At 51.1% G+C, this 18,397-nt stretch overlaps 1 protein-coding gene across 4 annotated transcripts in view; it reads right to left on the reverse strand.

The window, feature by feature from the left end:
* Window positions 1-1,323: 1,323 nt before the first annotated feature.
* The window catches only part of Mapre3 (microtubule associated protein RP/EB family member 3), a 51,585-nt gene continuing 34,511 nt past the window's right edge, over window positions 1,324-18,397 (reverse strand). For 2 of the 4 annotated variants that reach the window (XM_059248591.1, XM_059248590.1), the window contains exons 2-7: window positions 4,829-4,956; window positions 4,020-4,165; window positions 3,239-3,440; window positions 1,903-2,057; window positions 1,644-1,796; window positions 1,324-1,478 (exon numbers count right to left, since the gene is read on the reverse strand). In XM_059248591.1, the coding sequence (XP_059104574.1) occupies window positions 1,410-1,478; window positions 1,644-1,796; window positions 1,903-2,057; window positions 3,239-3,440; window positions 4,020-4,165; window positions 4,829-4,949 (846 nt within the window). In that variant the 5' untranslated portion in view covers window positions 4,950-4,956 and the 3' untranslated portion in view covers window positions 1,324-1,409. Of the gene's footprint in view, window positions 1,479-1,643; window positions 1,797-1,902; window positions 2,058-3,238; window positions 3,441-4,019; window positions 4,166-4,828; window positions 4,957-12,011; window positions 12,283-18,397 lie in introns of those variants that run through there. The other 2 variants (XM_059248588.1, XM_059248592.1) reach the window with 2 other exon arrangements.

The raw sequence follows: 18,397 nt of genomic DNA on the forward strand, positions 1-18,397 counted from the left end.
CCATGTGGTAGAGCATAGATAATAAATATGGGTTAAATTGAAAGAGTTAGTCAGTAACAAGCCTAAGCTATTGGCCAAGCATTTATAATTAATAATAAGTCTCTGTGTGGTTATTTGAGGAGCTGGAAGTCCTGACAAAAAGCTCCACCTACAGTAGGGTTGTGTGTAGAGAGGTGTTTTTTGTCATTCACTGGCCTGTAAGGCATCCCTAATAAACTCATGTTACTTATCAAGATAATATGAGAATAATAATAATAATAAAAACATGAGTAACTCATGTTACTCATCAACTTGAACAAGTCATTTTTAGGCCTGCTGGTGCCACCCCATTTTGGGAGGCAATCTTACATCTCCCTGAAAAAGTCACAGGAAACCTGCCTTAAGAGCAGTCCCTAGCCTTGGGAGTTGGGTCTAGTTGGCCTAGGGCCAGTGGTGGCTTCTGATATCATGAGGCTGCGCTGCATGGCTGTCCCCTCAGGAGAGAGAAGAGGACAGAGCGCGATGTGCTCTGATCCCTGGCTCTGGCTTAGTTGAGGGAAACATGGCAAGGACTTTTACCACACAAATTTATTTAAATAAAAGTGAACACATATGCAGGCTAGTGCCCAAGGGGCAAAGGTCGGGAGGTGGGAGAATGGGGGACAGACAGAAAATGGGGGCCAGGCAGAGTCTGTGTGGTATAACCAGGCTGCAGGAGGGAGGGGAGAGGAAGCCTGGGGCAGTGCTGGGCTTCGGTGCAGAGGCAGGGGCCTCGGGTGGGTGAGCCCAGTGAGGTCAGTTCTATCCCTCACACGCTCCCTTCTCTCTCCCTGATCCCTGGACTCACAGCACTGCCTCTTCAGCCCCCCACCCCTTCCTCATACCAGCCTTCCCTCCAACTACTGCGAGAGAAGTCAAAAGACAAAATAAATAAGAACTGGTGAGTCCTGCCCCCGTCTCGGCTCTAGGGAAGGGGAGCCAAGCCTGGATGACTGCCCCGAGCCCTGCTATCAGACCTGGAAAGGAACAGGTAAAGTGCAAGGACATCCAGTAAGTAAAAATATACCGATGACTTTGTCAAATACACAGCTGCGGGCTGTCAGGGGAGCGGGTGGCTGGCTTGTGGGTGACAGCAGCACCCTGGAAAGAGTTGGCCAACACAGCATAGAGACAACGGAAATAAATAGGAGTGGGGAGTGGACAGGGGTCCTGGATGTCCCCTGGGCCAGTGCCACTTGAGAGACCCGACAGGGCCTTGTCCTCTCACCAGCCCCCACCTCCCAAACCCCACTTGCCCGGCTCCCCAGTGCTGTGGCACTGACACAAAGCACCCGGCTGGCTGGCTGGCAGGAAAGGACTTATAATGTGGGCTGGGCAGAGGGAAGGGGGCAGGGAAGCCACAGTCAGTCAGGGCTGGCGCTGTGCTGCCCTCAGTACTCGTCCTGGTCTTCTGGTTGGTGTTCTTCAATCTCGTCGTCCTCAGGGGGTGCAAATCCCTCCTGGAGGGGAGGGGGGAAAGAAATGAGCCAGGTGGCCAGGCTGAGGGATCAGGTTCCACACATGGTCTAGAAACGAGGGCTGGGCCGAGTGGCCACAGGTTCAGAGGTCTAGCCTGCTTTCCAGTCTTGGCAGAGTAGTGGGAGGGAGGTGAAGAGGGGGCTCACCTCAGTAGCGTAGAGAATGCCAATGATGCCCGAGATGACAGGGCTGTTTTCACTTTCGTGCTCCTGGCAGATCAGCTCGATGTCACGCAATTTGCTGAAATAGAAGTCTCGCTCTTTCTCCAGCCCATCCACCGTCAGCTTCAAGTCCAGCAGCTGCTTAGGCAGAAAGAAATGTTTATGCCAGATGTTCCTGCCTCTGACGCTTCTGCCCGCCTTCCTCTTGTCCCCAGGATCAACGACCCTTTCCCATCCCACTCACTTGCTGGTTGAGCTCGAGAATCTGGGCATCAGCCTCATGACCACCATTTCGGGCTGATGGGGGATTCTTCCGAAGGATGCAGGGTGGGGCCACGTTGCTGAGTCGGCCAGAGGTCTGCATGTTCTTGGGGCCTGTGGGGGACGTCCTCTGTGGAACTGTCCAGAGGACAAGAGTCAGAAGAGGCGACACAGCACAAGAGAGCCTGGTATGCAGACCATGCAACAGGCAGGCACTCTCCCTCAGGAAGAGCATCTACATCTAGGCCTCAAGCCTCGGCCACATGTGACATTACAACAACTGGACAGCCCTTTGGCAAGCCTGGGAGCGTCAGTGCCACGGGAAGCTAAAGGAAAGGCCATCTCAGTACCAGGGCCTGAAGGAAGCTGGCCTGAGGGAGGGATGCAGGACACTGGGATGGTGAATTTGATGAAGTGGAGCTGGGAGGGTTCAGGGCCTTCAGTACTGACAGATGAGACCCTGGAGAGCAGTTGATGCAGTCTGTCCTAGCAGAAGCCAAAGCCACCCTCAGTGAAACTCAGCCCCACCCCTCCAGCTCCCTCTCAGGTTGGGCTCTGTTTCCCCCTGCTGGGCTGGACTAGTATCTGCGCAGTGGTGGAGGACTCAGGCTCCTCCCTAGCACAGCCTGCATGCTGTGGCTACTTGCTCTTTAGCGACGGGGCGCCTCCCTAGACAGCTTCTAATGCAAAGCAAGCGGCTGGGTGAGGACCGGCCCAGGCAGACAGCAGTGCAAACGGGGAGGTGGTTCTGCTATGACGGGTCAGATGCGGGCGGGAGCTGCTCCCCTTTCTGGCCACAGCCCTGCTGTCCCAAAGGCCTTATTGCTTCTCTCACTGTTCCTAGCAACCCAGCAAGGGATCCTTTCTAGAAACGCATCTCTGGGCGACGGGATTTTGGAAGAGATAAAAGGCAGGATCAAGCTTGGCAAACTCTTGCTTTTGAGTATCCAGTGGGCAGGGATCCATAAGGGGCTTGGATCCTGGCTCCAGGAGCCCAGCCTGGGTAGTGATCTGGATAGTGGACCCATCCAGCTTGAGGCAAACAAGCTAGTTATGTTAAGACACAGCATCCTGGGTCTCAGTGAGCTGCTCCCATACCTGGTGCAGGTGGCTCCCCTCTTAGAACAACTTTGGGAGCCGTCTCACCCCCAAAGTAGGACTCCCCATCTAGGTGAGCAGCAGGTGGTGCCATCTGAACTCCGTGATAACAGTCTCCTCCAGGCTGGCAGGGCTGGGCCGGTGTCCCAGGGGGCACTCCTGGCTGGATAGCCCTGCCGGCCCAGCCCCCCAAACTCCCTCCACCAGCTTGGGCATGTTACCTGCTGTGCCAATGAGTTTCTTGGATTTGTTGAAGATCTGATCACCTGGGTTAGGAGGTGGCGCTACGTCCTGGCCCTGCCGCGCCAGCAGAGGGTTGTAATCCTTTCCATCATAGTTTGCGTCAAAGAATTTCTTAAACCACTGAATAAACTCAAAATTATCTTGGAATTTTCCTTTTACTAATTTCTCTACAGGAATGATCTGAAATAGACCACAGAAGCAGATCATTTTAACCACCTGCTGGGTAGGACTGCCTTCCGCTGTGAGTACAGGAAAGCCAGCCCCTAGACTACAACCACATCTACCTTCTCCGTCTGCACCCCCTCCCCTGGCACCAGAGTAGACAAGCAGGCTGGCAGGCCCCACCAGAGAGGAACTCGGGACATTCCTTTCCTACAGGCACAGGAGACATTGTGTGGGAGGCGACCCTGCTGCCTGTGTGCGAACAGGAGGCTCAGGATCCACACAGGCAGGATAGTCAGCTGATGTGTTGGGGGGCCTCTGGAGAGACATGGCAGGGGTAATACACAAGAGCCTTAACATCCAGAGTGGGGCAGGTCCACAGAGGAGAAAGGGAAGGAAGTGTTGTCTCAGTGGGATCTTGGGGGTTAAGTGCATTCACTGTGCCTTGGTAGATGGACAGCATCCCCTTTTGGGGGTCAGGGCTAGAAACACATGTGGTGGAATGAACCGAGTAGCCCTTGTCACCCTGGCTGGTGGGTCATCTTCTTCCCCAGGGATACACAGCTCCTCATGGACCCCAGGGGTCCAGACACCTACTTTATCGACACCCATCTTCTTGAAAGCTGCTTGCAGCACCTTGAAGTTGTGGATGTACTCGTGTTCTAGCTTGGCCTGGAACTTGACCTTCCTCAAGTGCACACACCCAGGGAAGAGCATATCCATGAACTGGCAGTAGGCTGCCCCTGTGAGGAGGCATGGCTGATGCAGGGCATTCAGCTACCACCCAGGCCCCCTGCTGCTCTGCCTCCCAAAGCCTGGTCCCTCTCCCTGTGTCCTACAGCGAGGGCCAGTCCAACTGTCATGTTAGATATGGTTAGGTTCCCCTTGGCTTTACAAGAGTATCCATGATTACGATTTACGTATTTACCTGTTGGTAGTGCTAAGGATTGAACCCAGGGCCTTGCAAATTTGGAACAGGCACTGTACCACTGAGCTACCTGCCCAGCCCCCAAAGGACCACTTACTGATCCAAACCATGTACCAGGGCCATTTCAAGCCCTTCAGTACGTAGGTTAGCCCCATAGCTACCTGACACAGACAGGCGATGCCTCTCTCTCTGGATGGGAACACTGGTACCCACAAGGGCTGCAGCAGCAGAGAACAAAGAGCTGGACCCAGAGTGGCTCCATGGGACCCCATGCTGTAACTCGTGGCTCCACTGTCTGTCCTGGCTCTGGTCACCCAGGAATGCCCCACCTGCTCTCCACTTTTCTAGCCTGTTTCCCGACTTCAACTCTAAGCGCTGGAGTATCACATGCTCTTCCTGCCCTTCCTCTTCCTGTTAATCACAAGTCGTGTGAGTCTTTCCCGCCTTTCCCTTGGGCCACCCCGCTGCAGGTGCCTACCTGAACAGAGCTGCTCTATCTTTGTGTAGTTGAGGTGCAGGGAGTCATTGACCCACGCAAGCATATCATGGCGACTCAGATTCTCACTGGTCACAGATGTGGAGTACACATTGACGGCCATACCCCAGCTGCCAAGAAAGAAAAGAGATGATGTCAGCATGAGGCCTTTGAGCTGTTCTCCAGCCTGGTTGGGTCCTGGGGACATAAGCAGCATTCCCTTCATACCAGTCTTGCAATTCCTGTAGAGAATAGATTTATGTTCATTCCTTAGACATATTAAGCAGTGTCTATTATACCTAGGCATGCTCTAGGAGCCTGTGAGTGATACAAAGTTAACTAAGTTTCTACCTTCAGGAGACAGGCAAATCTCAGCACAGTGAGATGAGCAGCTGATGAACATGTGAAGTTCAAGTATGGCAAAACAATACGTGTGTGTGTGTGTGTGTGTGTGTGTGTGTGTGTGTGTGTGTGTGTGAGAGAGAGAGAGAGAGAGAGAGAGACAGACAGACAGACAGAGAGACAGAGACAGACAGAGAGACACACACAGAGAGACAGACAGAAAGACAGAGACAGAGAGACAGAGATAGAGACAGAGAGACACACACAGAGACAGACACAGAGAGAGAGAGAGAGAGAGAGAGAGAGAGAGAGAGAGAGAGAGAGAGAGAGAGAGAGAGAGAAGGGGGTATCTTTGGCTTGGCAGGGTTATGAAGGCTCACAGCAGAGATGGGAAGAGTAGGGATTTTCTGGACAGAGCAAGGAATGGGGTGAAGGGGTCCAGTAGCCCAAGACCTGGCCAGAACAAAGCCATGGCTCATTTCAAGAGCTCTGAGTTGCTAGGCAGGCCCGGGGCATAGGTTTCTGTGTTGAGGCATGATGCAATGAGATTAGCAGGGACAGACTTGGAAGGGTTTTGTTTACCCCGGGGAAATTCTATTTAGTCAATGAGAAGTCACTAGGAGATTTTAAACAGACAGTAACCTGACCAGATTTATGTTCTAAAGCCAATTAACCACTGCTTTCCCTCTGCTTTTACAGTCCCTGCTCCCGTGGCCAGTGGTCTGCTGGATGACCCAGAGGCAACTAACTTCCATTTTTCCAGAATTGTCCCATAAAACATCTATCGGTATTTATAGTTGCAGAGACTGTAAGCACCAGCCCTGAATCACTCGCATTATAAACCTGTGAGGTCTCCTAGCCCATCAACTCTCTCTTCTGCCATCTTCCGGTATGCCTCACTCCTCAGCTCCCCCTCCTCAGTGGTCCAGGCTCTTCCCTCCCTCTGACTGATCTCATAATTTCTGGCAGCCACAGCTACCAGGAACCTCCCACAACGCCTTCCGCCCTCCAGTCCTTCTCCCACGTCCATTCCGACACCCTTGAATTTATCTAACAGCAGGCCTGGACACCCACAGCCCAACTTCCAGCCAGCAGTGGTGAATAAGGTGCCCAAGGATGAATTTGCCTCGCAAACTTGAACGGTTCAGCAGTGGTAATGTTGGAAACATCTGTGAGTTAGCACTCAGTATTTAAGGCCTAGGATGCTTTGCATACATTACTTAGGACTCAAGTTTTTTTTGGGGGTGGGTGGGTCAGGGCACCTTGGGCCAAAATGTTCTTCCACTCATACAGATGGTGCTGAGCAGAGGCATTCAGGGCCCTCTAGGAGGCAGGCACGAGCACCCCGCTACCCACCACCTCACACAGAAATCAGGTATCAGCTGTGCTTTGTCATTGCTAACAACAGAGGGAAGAATTTTTCATGCCTTGTTCTTCATCAGAAATGGAGAACGTGTCCCAAGAACTGAAAAGCTTCTATTTCTGGAATAAAGAGTATGTTTTCAGGCTTTTTTTGTTAGTTTGTTTTTCGAAACAGGGTTTCTCTGTGTAGCCCTGGCTGTCCTAGAATCAGCTCTATTGACCAGGCTGACCTCGAACTCACAGATATCCACCTGCCTCTGCCTCCTGAGTGTTGGGATTAAAGACGTGCGCCACCATCCCTGGCTGTTTTTCTAGGTTTAATGTGCAGTGTCTTTGTGAAGGAAGACAATGCCATCCCAATTCCTAGTTCCCTGTAGGCAGTCACCCCCTCCCACAGCCACTTGCAACTTGATACATAGTGATGTGCAAGGACTAGCATTTCTAATGGGGTAGTGTCCACACAGCCCCAGTGCTGTGGGGCCAGGGATGACATGTTGTGAACCATTGGAGAGTAAAGAATAGACTCTGGGATTGGGGACAGATTGCCAAAGACAGAGTGAGTAAAGAGCTGCCTCTGGCTCCTGGCTGGGTGAATTTAGAGGGAAGGTCAGAGAGACAGGGTCTGTTTAGGAGTAGCACAAGTGGTAGAAAGGGGGTCCCACTCAAATATCATTTCCAGAGCTACAGATGGAGCTCAGTGGTAGAAAGGGGGTCCCACTCAAATATCATTTCCAGAGCTAGAGATGGAGCTCAGTGGTAGAGCACTGTCTAGCACACATGAAGCTCTGGGTTTGATCTGCATAAAAACCACATGTGGCCGGGCGGTGGTGGTGCACGCCTTTAATCCCAGCACTCGGGAGGCAGAGCCAGGTGGATCTCTGTGAGTTCGAGGCCAGCCTGGGCTACCAAGTGAGTCCCAGGAAAGGCGCAAAGCTACACAGAGAAACCCTGTCTCGAAAAACCAGAAAAAAAAAAAAAAAACCCACATGTGGTAGCACATGCCTGGTATCAGCTTCCTTCACAGTAAACCTGGAGAAATACTCTTCACTAGCGAGACCTAGCTAGACCTGCTGACTCAGAATCTGACTTTGATCAGGCCACTCACTCTAGGCCAGGCAGATGTGACAGATGTAAAACAGGGCTCAGCTCAGCTTTGTCTGGGCTGGCTCCCCTCACGCTTCCGTCCCTGACCCTACCCATCGCTATCTCACAGACCCTCGTGTCGTGCATCTTTCACTTAAATGGACATTTCTTTTGGCATAAAAACCACTAAAGAAAAATCCTGTTATTTGTTCCTAGTTCTTCCTCTTTTAAAATAAACCCTGTCCTTGATTGTCTGGGGCAAGGGAGCCCAAGTGGGGCTCCGAAGCCAAGAAAAACAAAAATTATTATCTTGGGACTTTCTAAAGACTCAGGACCCGGCAATTTCAGAGGTTTCCCAGGATAATTTTGACTGGGTTTGAGCCCACTGCCCTGTACCTGACCCCCAAACTCACCACTAGACATGTTTCTATGCCTGGCTTCCCTGCTGGAAGTGCCTGGAAACATGGTCTGCCGCTTAGGAAAGTTGCTGAAGGATGGACCTACAGCTTCTCACACCCGTTCTCGGTGTCTTCCATCACTTTCTGGCACGGGTCCCCAGCTCCACTCCTTGGGTCTGGTGTCAGCATCCTCTACAGAGAACTTTCTTAGAAGCTCACTACGGGACCCTATGGAACCCTGGGCAAAGCTAACAATGGCGTCCCTGCGCTCACAGAATCATCAGTGGGCCTTACCCCTTTTACTTGATGGAGCGCTGCGGGGCCAGGCTGTGTGATCTACCTCTGGATTCCATGCTAGTTCTTGGTGAGCAGTAATGGCCGAACCACACTGGTAGAAGGGGATGGTGGAGGCTGGAGTCAGGAGTTTCTGAATCTCCAAGGGACTCCCCTGAAGCACCAGCAGGGGTGGTGGACCGCGTGGATAGGTAAGTTTTTCAAGAGGCAGAATGGGAAAGAGCCAAGGATGACATTTTATTCCCATATGCTATGGACTGCGAGGGTTCAGGGAGATAAAGAGCAGAACCAAATGCCCTAATGTGTGGTAAAAACAAAAGCACCACAGGAAGTCAAGAAAGGCATGTAACTCCGAGAGGTGGACCGAATGGACCCACGTATGAGGATGGCCAGATTCTGGGTGTGGTCTGCTGGGCTGGGTGTAGTGGGCATAAGCCATTCTGGTGGCCGTCAAAATGAACCTTTCCTATATGGGGCTCATTTCTCTAGGAGGTCCCTGAGCTCATTAGCAAGGACGACTCTGGTCCACTGACACTCCGAGACACCCTGAAAGGGTCTGGGTTTGTGGGGTGGTTCTTGTTCTTAGTTTTGCTCTGGGAATTCTTCAGGCAAATTAGGGATTTTATTCTGTGTTATGGGTGAGACTTTCGAAAGCTGATCATTCACATAAGCAGAGACAATGGTCCTATACTCCACTCCTCAGTCTATGACCTTCAAAGGGTTTCCTAGCCTGAGGGAGGCCTTTCTGGGCATCTATGGGACTTGCTGAAGGTTTAGGCCCATTCCATGCTTTCCAGAGGCTCCATACTAGGAGAAGCCAAGCATGTGTGTACATGTGCCTATGTGTGTGTTTGTGTTATATATACGTACTGTCTGTCTGCGTCTCTCCATCCATCCATCCATCCATCCACCCACCCACCCATCATCCACCTGTCCATCCATCCATCCATCACACACACACATTAACAAAACAAACAAGACAAACCCAGGTGATTCTGCTGTATAGCTGCCAGATCTGAGAACCACGGCCCTCATCTTAGCAAGGGCATCGGCTGGGGCCGGGAGATTTATTTATTTCTGCTACCTCTCTTGAGGGAAAACATTAGCCCCCTCTTCCCTGGCATCAAGAAAAATCTCTAGTTTTCCTAGAGTTTAGGATACTCTCAGGAGTCACCAAGAGCTACATGACTACTTGAAAAATGCCCAGGTCTCCTCAGCTTGATCACACGCCTCCTGTACTGTCAGTGCCCAGTGATGGGGGAGCACTTCCCAGACTTCTCAGGAATGTGAATCTAGGGTCCTCGAGAGGTGGTACTGGTAAGGAAAGGTCTGAAAAAACAACACAACACAGCAATACAACAACAAAACCCCAGCTCCTTTAAGGGCCAAGTAACCAATCACGCCATCTCCCAAATTGGCTTTTGTGGGAGAGCAATACCAGAACCAGAGTGCTTCTTGCAAGTGGGATGCCCTTTGCCCTGGCTGGGTCCATCTTGGTTCAGGAGGACTCATCTGACAGGTCCTATGGGGATCTATACAACTCCCATAGCACCACGAAGAAGTCAGCCTTTTTAACCTTGTTAGGCTGGGGTGGGGTGGGGTGGGGTGGGGTGGGGGAACAGGTTCCCTTTTAGTTTTCCTGACCCGAGTCTGGCCCTGGGCATGGAAAGAGGCATGCCAGCAGGTGGCACCCAGGTCCTTGAACTGCCTCCCTCTCCCAGCCAAGGCCCTCTCCCCAGTTCAGTTCAGAGAGAAAGAGAGAGAGATCCTGTAACTTGGGCCTGAGCTTCCCTTCCCCCTAAAGAAAGCCAGTTTACACCCAAATCTGGTAACAACATGGAAACACATAGAATGGGACGCCTGTCCCCTCAGAGTCAGGTCAGCTGAAGTGGCCTAGCGTGGACTACACTCGGAGATTCTAGGCTGAGTCCAGCTTTCCCTTCTCCTAAAGCCACATGTTAAACCCATCAAGTGGTCCAGCTTGTGATAGCCTTTGAGCTGAGAAGCCAGTTGCTGGGGCAAAGGTGTATAAAGCACTGGCCCAAACATCTGGTTCCCATTGGGACAGCTGGCTGAATGATGGCAGAGTCACAGTCTGCAAAAACTTGTAAAGGTAACACACTTGTCACCAAGAGCTTTTGACTCCTGGGAGAGGATGGCAGGTAACCTCCCTGGAGCTATACCAGCAGGATCATCTAATGTCCTCATCTGTCCACCATCATTCTGGTCACCAAGTGACTGTCCAGAGAAACATCCTCTGATCAGGTTATAGCACCTTCCCTTCCAGGTGAGCTAGGGACTCTGGGGTCTGATCAGGATGTAGTCTTGGGACGAGCCTGCTTTCCAGGGCCTTGACTCCTGTTACTAGCTCCAGCGTCAGAAAGGAAAGTGCCAGGAGGTATAATTCTGTGACTTTGCTAAGTCATTACCTGAGCCAGGCTCCTCAGGATCTGGGTGCCCACTGCTCTGGATAGGAGGGGACCTGCTGCTTATTCTGCTGGCCGAGGCCTTGAAAAATGGCTGCCAAGAGCAAATCTTGAAATCCTGTGGTCAGAAGGGTTCCTGGAGGGCTGGTGAGTGGTTCAGTGGGTAAAGGCCCTTGCTGCCACACATGATAACCTGAGTTTTATTGATCCCCAGGACCCACATGGTAGAAAAAAATGAAGTTGTCCCCTGACTTCCACACATGGGCTGTAGTGCATGCACGCAAATAAATAATTCTTTTAAGGGTTTCTGTAGAGCCCCAGCTCCTTCTCAGATACCCTGGTCTCCCCTGCTGGTGTTCCCACTCCTAAATCACAAAGACAGTATGTCTAAAGACCTCTCGGATCTCATATTCTAATGTCTAACTGCCTCACCACCATCCTAACTCCATTTCATTGGCTTCAAATTTTTAGTTGACATCTACCTTCTACATATGTCTCAAGGACAAGCCAGGGGCTCCAGTCTTCTCTAATCTCTAGGAATTCCTTCTCTCAGGTTCAGCTTTGTTCTGGATGGTTCTGGAGAAGTCTCTGCAGGTCCCAGCCCACGACCTCTGCTCAGCATAGCTATGAACTACACACAGTTTCTATTCCCACAGTTTGAGACTGACATCCCATCGTGTCAGCTCCAAAAACTTTGTTGAAAGAGTCCTGGATCTCTAGTCAGACCACCTGGGTTCTAGTCCAGTCTCTTCCATGTCCTATTCTATTTTAGGCCTCACTTTTCCTTATTTATAAAACGGGTGGTTCCACCAGATGGAGCTGTTGAGGGCTAAGTGAACTATGTATACACCAGGCTCATACAAAGCCTGGTGCCCAGTATTTGCTAAGTGTCACCAATATTACTAGGAAGACAAGAGTCCAAGAGCATTCAATTCAGAGCAGGCACCTGGCACACAGCTACTGTTAGGTTTTAGAGATCCTAACAGTGGTTCAGAAGATACCTCAGAACCATCCTGTTCTCTGCCCTTCTGCCTGGGATAGCCATCAGGGCCTCTGACACAATCCCTTCCCAACTCCAACCTTCCCCATATAGCTGCCTTCTGTTGCTGTTGTTGAGACAGGGTCTCACTATATAATCCTGGCTGGCTTCGAACTCACTCTGTAGACCAGGCTGGCTTTGAACTCACAGAGATTCACCTGCCTCTGCCTGCCAAACGCTGGGATTAAAGGTGTGCACCACCAGGCCCAGCTCCATAAATCTGCTTTCAGATGGCATCCTACCTTGAAGGAAGGCTGGAACAGAGGCTGTGAGACCTGAGAAGAGAGAACTCTGTGGATCCTGCCAAAATCTCTCCTCTCTTGACATGGGGCTATGCCCATTGTCCCTGGGCTACCCCTTCCTGCCAGGCCCAGGGGGCTGAAGTCGCCTGTCTGGAAACGCTGCAGAACTGCTCCTCCTTCCCCGTTCGGCTCACACACCCGTGCTATTCTGGGGATCCATGGAGGCAGTAGGTGACAGCAGAGATGGCAGACTCGGAGGGGCTGGCAGAGCCAGAGGGTTCTGCCAGCGGGTCACAAAGCCCTGGCATGCCTAGCCAATCACCTTCCTCTCATGGCTGAGTGAAGACCTGACTCACACAGAGGCTCAGTGGCGAAAACCTGGTTTAGTCAAAGCAGAGATGGGAAGGGGAGTGGTGTAAGGGCCTGCCAGGGGACACACATGCACCCACTCTGGCAGATCCAGCACAAGATCTGGATGGTGGCAGAGGCCCATAGGGAGCAGGGCTTCTTCAGAGATCTGTCCTCACAACACTCCTAAATCTCAGAGCTCTTTCCCTGCCAGTGAGCCCAGCTGAGGTCTCAGTGCTGGGTTGTGAGTCTGTCTTGCCAAAGAGGATTTTAATTCTTACAGAGGTTTCCCTGGGCTGGCCACTGTCTAGGGAAAGGTGTCTTTGGGGGAGTCACAACGAGTCTGCTCTATTTGACCATAACTCATTGGGTTAAGGGAGAGCTAGGCATTCAGAAACAGCTCTGATTGTTAAAAGTAGCCCTTTAAAAAATGTAAGACCCATCTGGGCAGGGAGAAAGACAATCATTTCTTCTAAAAGCTTTTCTCTGGCTATCTTTTTTTCTTTTTCTGAGGCAGGGTTTCTCTGTGCAGCCCTTGGCTGTCCTTGAACTCCAGATCTGCCTGCCTCTGCCTCCCGAGTACTGGGATTAAATGCAGTAGAGGTATGTATCACCACACCAGGCTAATTTTTAATTTTTTTGAGACAAGATCTTTTTTTGTTTGGTTATTTCCAAGACAGGGTTTCTCTGTGTAGCTTTGGAGCCTGTTCTGGATCTCACTCTGTAGACCAGGCTGGTCTTGAACTCACAGAGATCTGCCTGCCTCTGCCTCCTGAGTGCTGAGATAAAAGGTGTGCGCCACCACTGCCAGGCAAGACAAGATCTTTTAAAATTTTACGTGGATGAATGTTTTGCCTGTGTGTAAATCTGTGTACCATGTGCATATCTAGTGCTGGGGAGACCAGAAGACGGTGTCAGTTTCCTTAGAACTGGAGTTAGTCTGTTGTGAGTCACAATGTCAGTTCTGGGAACCGAACTGGGGTCCTTTGTGAGAGCAGCAAATGCTCTTAACCATTGAGCCATTTCTCCAGCCCCATTAACACTTACTTTTTTAAGTCAATAAAACTCCATGGAACCATCATCAAACCAAGGCTCCTGGAGGCTGTGGTGCAGAGAGGCTGTGGTGCAGTGAGGATGTGGTGCAGTGAGGATGTGTACAGTGAGGATGCGTGCAATGAGGATGTGGTGCAGTGAGAATGTATGCAGTGAGGATGTGTGCAGTGAGGATGTGTGCAGTGAGGATGTGCGCAGTGAGGATGTGTGCAGTGTGTGGTACAACGAGAATGTGGTGCAGTAAGAATGGTGCAGTGACACTGGTGCAGTGAGAAAGAATGTGTACATTGAGAATATGGTACAGTCTGAATGTGTGCAGTGAGAACGTGGTGCAGTGAGAACATGGTGCAGTGAGAACGTGGTGCAGTGAGAATGTGTGCAGTGACACTGGTGCAGTGAGAAAGAATGTGTACATTGAGAATATGATACAGTCTGAATGCGTGCAGTGAGAATGTGGTGCAGTGAGAACGTGGTGCAGTGAGACCGTGGTGCAGCGAGAACGTGGTGCAGTGAGAACGTGGTGCAGCGAGAATGTGGTGCAGCGAGAATGTGGTGCAGTGAGAACGTGGTGCAGTGAGAATGTGTTCAGTGAGAACATGGTGCAGTGAGAACGTGGTGCAGTGAGAACATTGTGCAGTGAGAATGTGTTCAGTGAGAACATGGTGCAGTGAGAACATTGTGCAGTGAGAACGTTGTGCAGTGAGAATGTGTTCAGTGAGAACGTGGTGCAGTGAGAATGTGTTCAGTGAGAACATGGTGCAGTGAGAATGTTGTGCAGTGAGAATGTGTTCAGTGAGAACATGGTGCAGTGAGAACATTGTGCAGTGAGAACGTTGTGCAGTGAGAATGTGTTCAGTGAGAACGTGGTGCAGTGAGAATGTGTTCAGTGAGAACATGGTGCAGTGAGAATGTTGTGCAGTGAGAATGTGTTCAGTGAGAACATGGTGCAGTGAGAACGTTGTGCAGAGAGAATGTGTTCAGTGAGAATGTGTTCAGTGAGAACGTGGTGCAGTGAGAACGTGATGCAGTGAGAATGTGTGCAGAAGAAATGCATCTTCCTGCCTGGACAGCCCAGGCAAGAGGCTTGGGTTTCATGACTGAAGAACCAGACTTGTGACAATATTGGGTGTGGGGCTGGTTGGAAGGGAAGGGGGAGACACTGCTGTGAGGACCAAAGGCTGCATCACCTTGCGGGCTGGGCAACTCTGAGATCATCAACCTATTCATCTCCTTTCCTTCTTTCCTGACTCAGGGTCCTCAGCAGGCAGAGGGCAGGGACGGGCTTGTCTTTCGGTTCTCTGCTGCCTGGTTGCCAAGGCTCTTGGCAAGAAGACAGAGGGGTATCTTGGGAGCCAGGTACCCTTCTCTTCCTTCAGTTAGCTTAGGGTCCTGGATGCAACAGCTGCTAAGTGGTAAGAGAGGTATCACCAGGATGCAGGAATCAGATGCAGAGGTGGAGCTGGGAAAGATGATTTTCTGTTCTTGTTTTATGTGTTCACTCCAAGCCAGCTGGTGACAGGGAGAGAGGAAATGCCAGCTTGGTATCTGGCTACACATACAGTATGGAGCCTTGGGATTCTCAGCATAGACTTAAGTCTCTTCTCTAGCAGTAGACAACAGTTCTCCAGGTTACTCAGAGAAGGATTTCAGGATGGTTCCAGAGAAGGACCTGGCTGGCCACACTCCAGAGCATCTTCCCCCCTAGCATGTTCAGGGGAACAGAGAGTCACCCACTGCAGATGGCCCACGGACAGGGAATGGAGCTGCAGGAGCTGCTGGGACATGTTGGGAAGAGAACATTCCTGTTTCCAGAGCCCTATTGGGTCTGGCATCTCCTTTGTGGCTCTCCATGTTCCCAAAACCTGTCTGTGTTTCTGGGGACACATACAAACCATGTTACTTTATGTTCCTTTAAAACTACATTTGGGCTTCAATATGGCTCAGTCACTCAAGGTGCTTGCGGCAAAGCCTGATGCCCTGAGTTCAATACCTAGGACCCACGTGGTGGAAGAAGAGAACCAACTCTTCCAAATTATCTTCTGATTTCTACATATACACACCACTGCACACATGTGCACGAACACACACACACACACACTAAAAACACACACACACACACACACACACACACACACACACACACACTAAACAGAGCTGCCTCTTTCTGATCTGCAGCTTACTGTGGTCATCTAGGACAGTGGCTGGATTGACCAGTATGTTTCCTCTGGCCCTAGGCTCAGCCCCTGCTCTGTTTTCTTCCTTCCTTCCTTCCCTCCATTCAGTGTCCCCTTTGGATCTTCCCAGTTTCGGCCCCTTGCCCTTTTGACAGAGCACAGACTGCTCATTTATCCTCCAGCCCTCCTGCCAGCCTGCCTGCCATAAAGCTGTCCAGAACAAATTTAGGATTCAGTGTTGTCTGATTCTCTGTCCAGCCGATCCACGCACCCAGCACTCCACCCTCCCTGCCCACTTACAGGGTTTGTCCCAAATGGAGACAGACCCCACCTTAAGAGTGCACACTGGTGAGGTCCCAGAAGGCCTGCCTACCTTCCCATAGCCTCTCTTCTGGCCCATCCCAGGCCCTGAAATGCCTCCTGGGAGCATCCCTCGTGGAGGTCAGAGCATTCCTCCCCCAGAGCTTTAATCACCGACTCAGCTCTGCATATGAGAAGGGCTCTGGGTTCAAGTGATTTGCCCACGTTCATGGTCAGCCACTGCCAAAGTCGGAGCTGAGCCCAGGCCTCCTGAACCCAGCTCAGCTCCTTCCAACACCATTGCGCTGACTGGGAGAGACAGCTGATGTTTGCACTCTGCTTTCACCCTCTGAGTGAGAGAAGAGAAGGAATTCTAGAGGTTTCCTCTGTCTGTCTGTCTGTCTGTCTGTCTGTCTGTCTATAACCCACTGTTTCAATCAGCCTCACTTTCAACCAGCAAGTATTTGCTGACCACTGACTCATGTGTTCACACAGTGAGGCACCTTGTAGCCCCAGCATCATTTTACAGCCTGGTCTTGCCTTTAAGGAGTCTTTTGTTTGGCTGAAGACATAAAGTCATTCATAAAAGGGCCAGGGACCTCATCACTAGAACAGGACATCTGGCTTTCGGGCACCCCATTGGCCTGCAAAGGATGAGTCGGGGCTCAGTAGGCAGGCAGTTCTGGGGGAAGGTGGTCCCTGGTTTGGAACTGTGAAGATGACAGGATGACAGAGAGCAGTGAAAAGAGGGAACTTGGGTATGGGAAGTGTGTTCACTGTCACTTTTATTTGACAAAGTAAGCATGAGACCTGTGACTAAGTCCTGGAGGAATGTTAGGGTGTGCCATCAAAGGAAAGGAGGCCGGGCCAGGTGGGCAAGTCCCGGGAGCCAAGGGAGGGGCTGGTTCCAGAGGAGGGTGGCAGTCCAGTTAATGGTATGACCAGAACTTGATGGAGCGGCCATTAGAGTGCACACGAAGGAATGATGGAACCCTGAGTCATTCTGTTGGAGTGTGGGGACAGAAGCTAGACTTGCAAGTGACTGGGGAGTCACAGCCAGAAGAATGCTAAGGAAGGAATTCAGGAGTCTGTCACGAAGGCCACTTGTGTCTGAGGCAGACAAGGGAATGGCGGCCTGTAGAGCAGTGAGCTCAGATTCCTTTAGTTAAAACTTCAAGTGCAATATAGATTCAACACAGACTCTTTGGCTGATAGCCTCCACAGTCCTTCAGAACTCACGGTCTACCCGCCCAAGTCAGTTCTAGATCTTATCTGCGCAAGGAGGCTCAGGAGTGGGAGCATATCCGCCATGCTTAAAACACTGGATCAAGGAAGAAAGGAAGAGGGGGAAGGGTCACAAGTTCAAGGCCCGCTTGGGCAACTCAGTGAACCTCTGTCTCAAAATAAGAAAGACAAAAAAAGAAAGGAGGGAAGGAAGGAAGGATGGACAGGGCTGAGGATACAGCTAAGTTACAGGGCCAGCTTAGCTGGGTATGGCCCCAGGTTTAGTTGCCAGTACCCCAAAAGAATGAGGGGGAATGTTAATAAAATCTACATGGAGTTGACTATTTAGAAAAGAATGTTTTGTTTAATGTTTATTTTTTCTTTACGTGTGTGTGTGTGTGTGTGTGTGTGTGTGTGTGTGTCTTGTGTTTGCTGCCTGGGGAGGTCTGAAGAGGGGATCAGATGCCCTGGGGCTGCAGCTACAGGTGGCTATGAGCCACCCGATGTGGGTGCTGGGAACCAAACGAGGGTCCTCAAGTACTCCTAGTCACTGAACCATCTCTCCAGCCCAGAAAAGAACGTTTTGTGTATTAATTCAGTGTTTGGTGTGGGTGTGGTTCATCAGAGGCCCCTTTGACCTTTAGTTTTAAGGAAAATTAATGTAGGAAGACAAGGGATAAACTCAGGGATTGCCAGAGACACTGAAGAGACTCTGCCATATTCCTCACTCCACTCACTGCAACTGAAGCATGTGCTCCACACACAGTACTGCAGGCTGCATGCTCCACACATATACTGCATGCTGCATGCTCCACACACAGTACTGCAGGCTGCATGCTCCACACACATACTGCATGCTGCATGCTCCACACACAGTACTGCAGGCTGCATGTTCCACACACATACTGCAGGCTGCATGCTCCACACACAGTACTGCAGGCTGCATGCTCCACACACATACTGCAGGTTGCATGCTCCACACACAGTACTGCAGGCTGCATGCTCCACACACAGTACTGCAGGCTGCATGCTCCACACACAGTACTGCAGGCTGCATGCTCCACACACATACTGCAGGTTGCATGCTCCACACACAGTACTGCATGCTGCATGCTCCACACACAGTACTGCAGGCTGCATGCTCCACACACATACTGCATGCTAGCCACTGTGCAAGGCATGCAGCCTACAGGAAGCCATGAGACCCAGCCTGGTGCCGGAGCAAACCAAGGTGAAGGGGCACTACGCAGTGAGAGAAGCGACCAGAGGTGACACTCAGCTGATGGA

This window comes from Peromyscus eremicus, chromosome 22 (genome assembly GCF_949786415.1).
Source record: "Peromyscus eremicus chromosome 22, PerEre_H2_v1, whole genome shotgun sequence".
In the NCBI taxonomy this organism is placed as follows: domain Eukaryota; kingdom Metazoa; phylum Chordata; class Mammalia; order Rodentia; family Cricetidae; genus Peromyscus; species Peromyscus eremicus.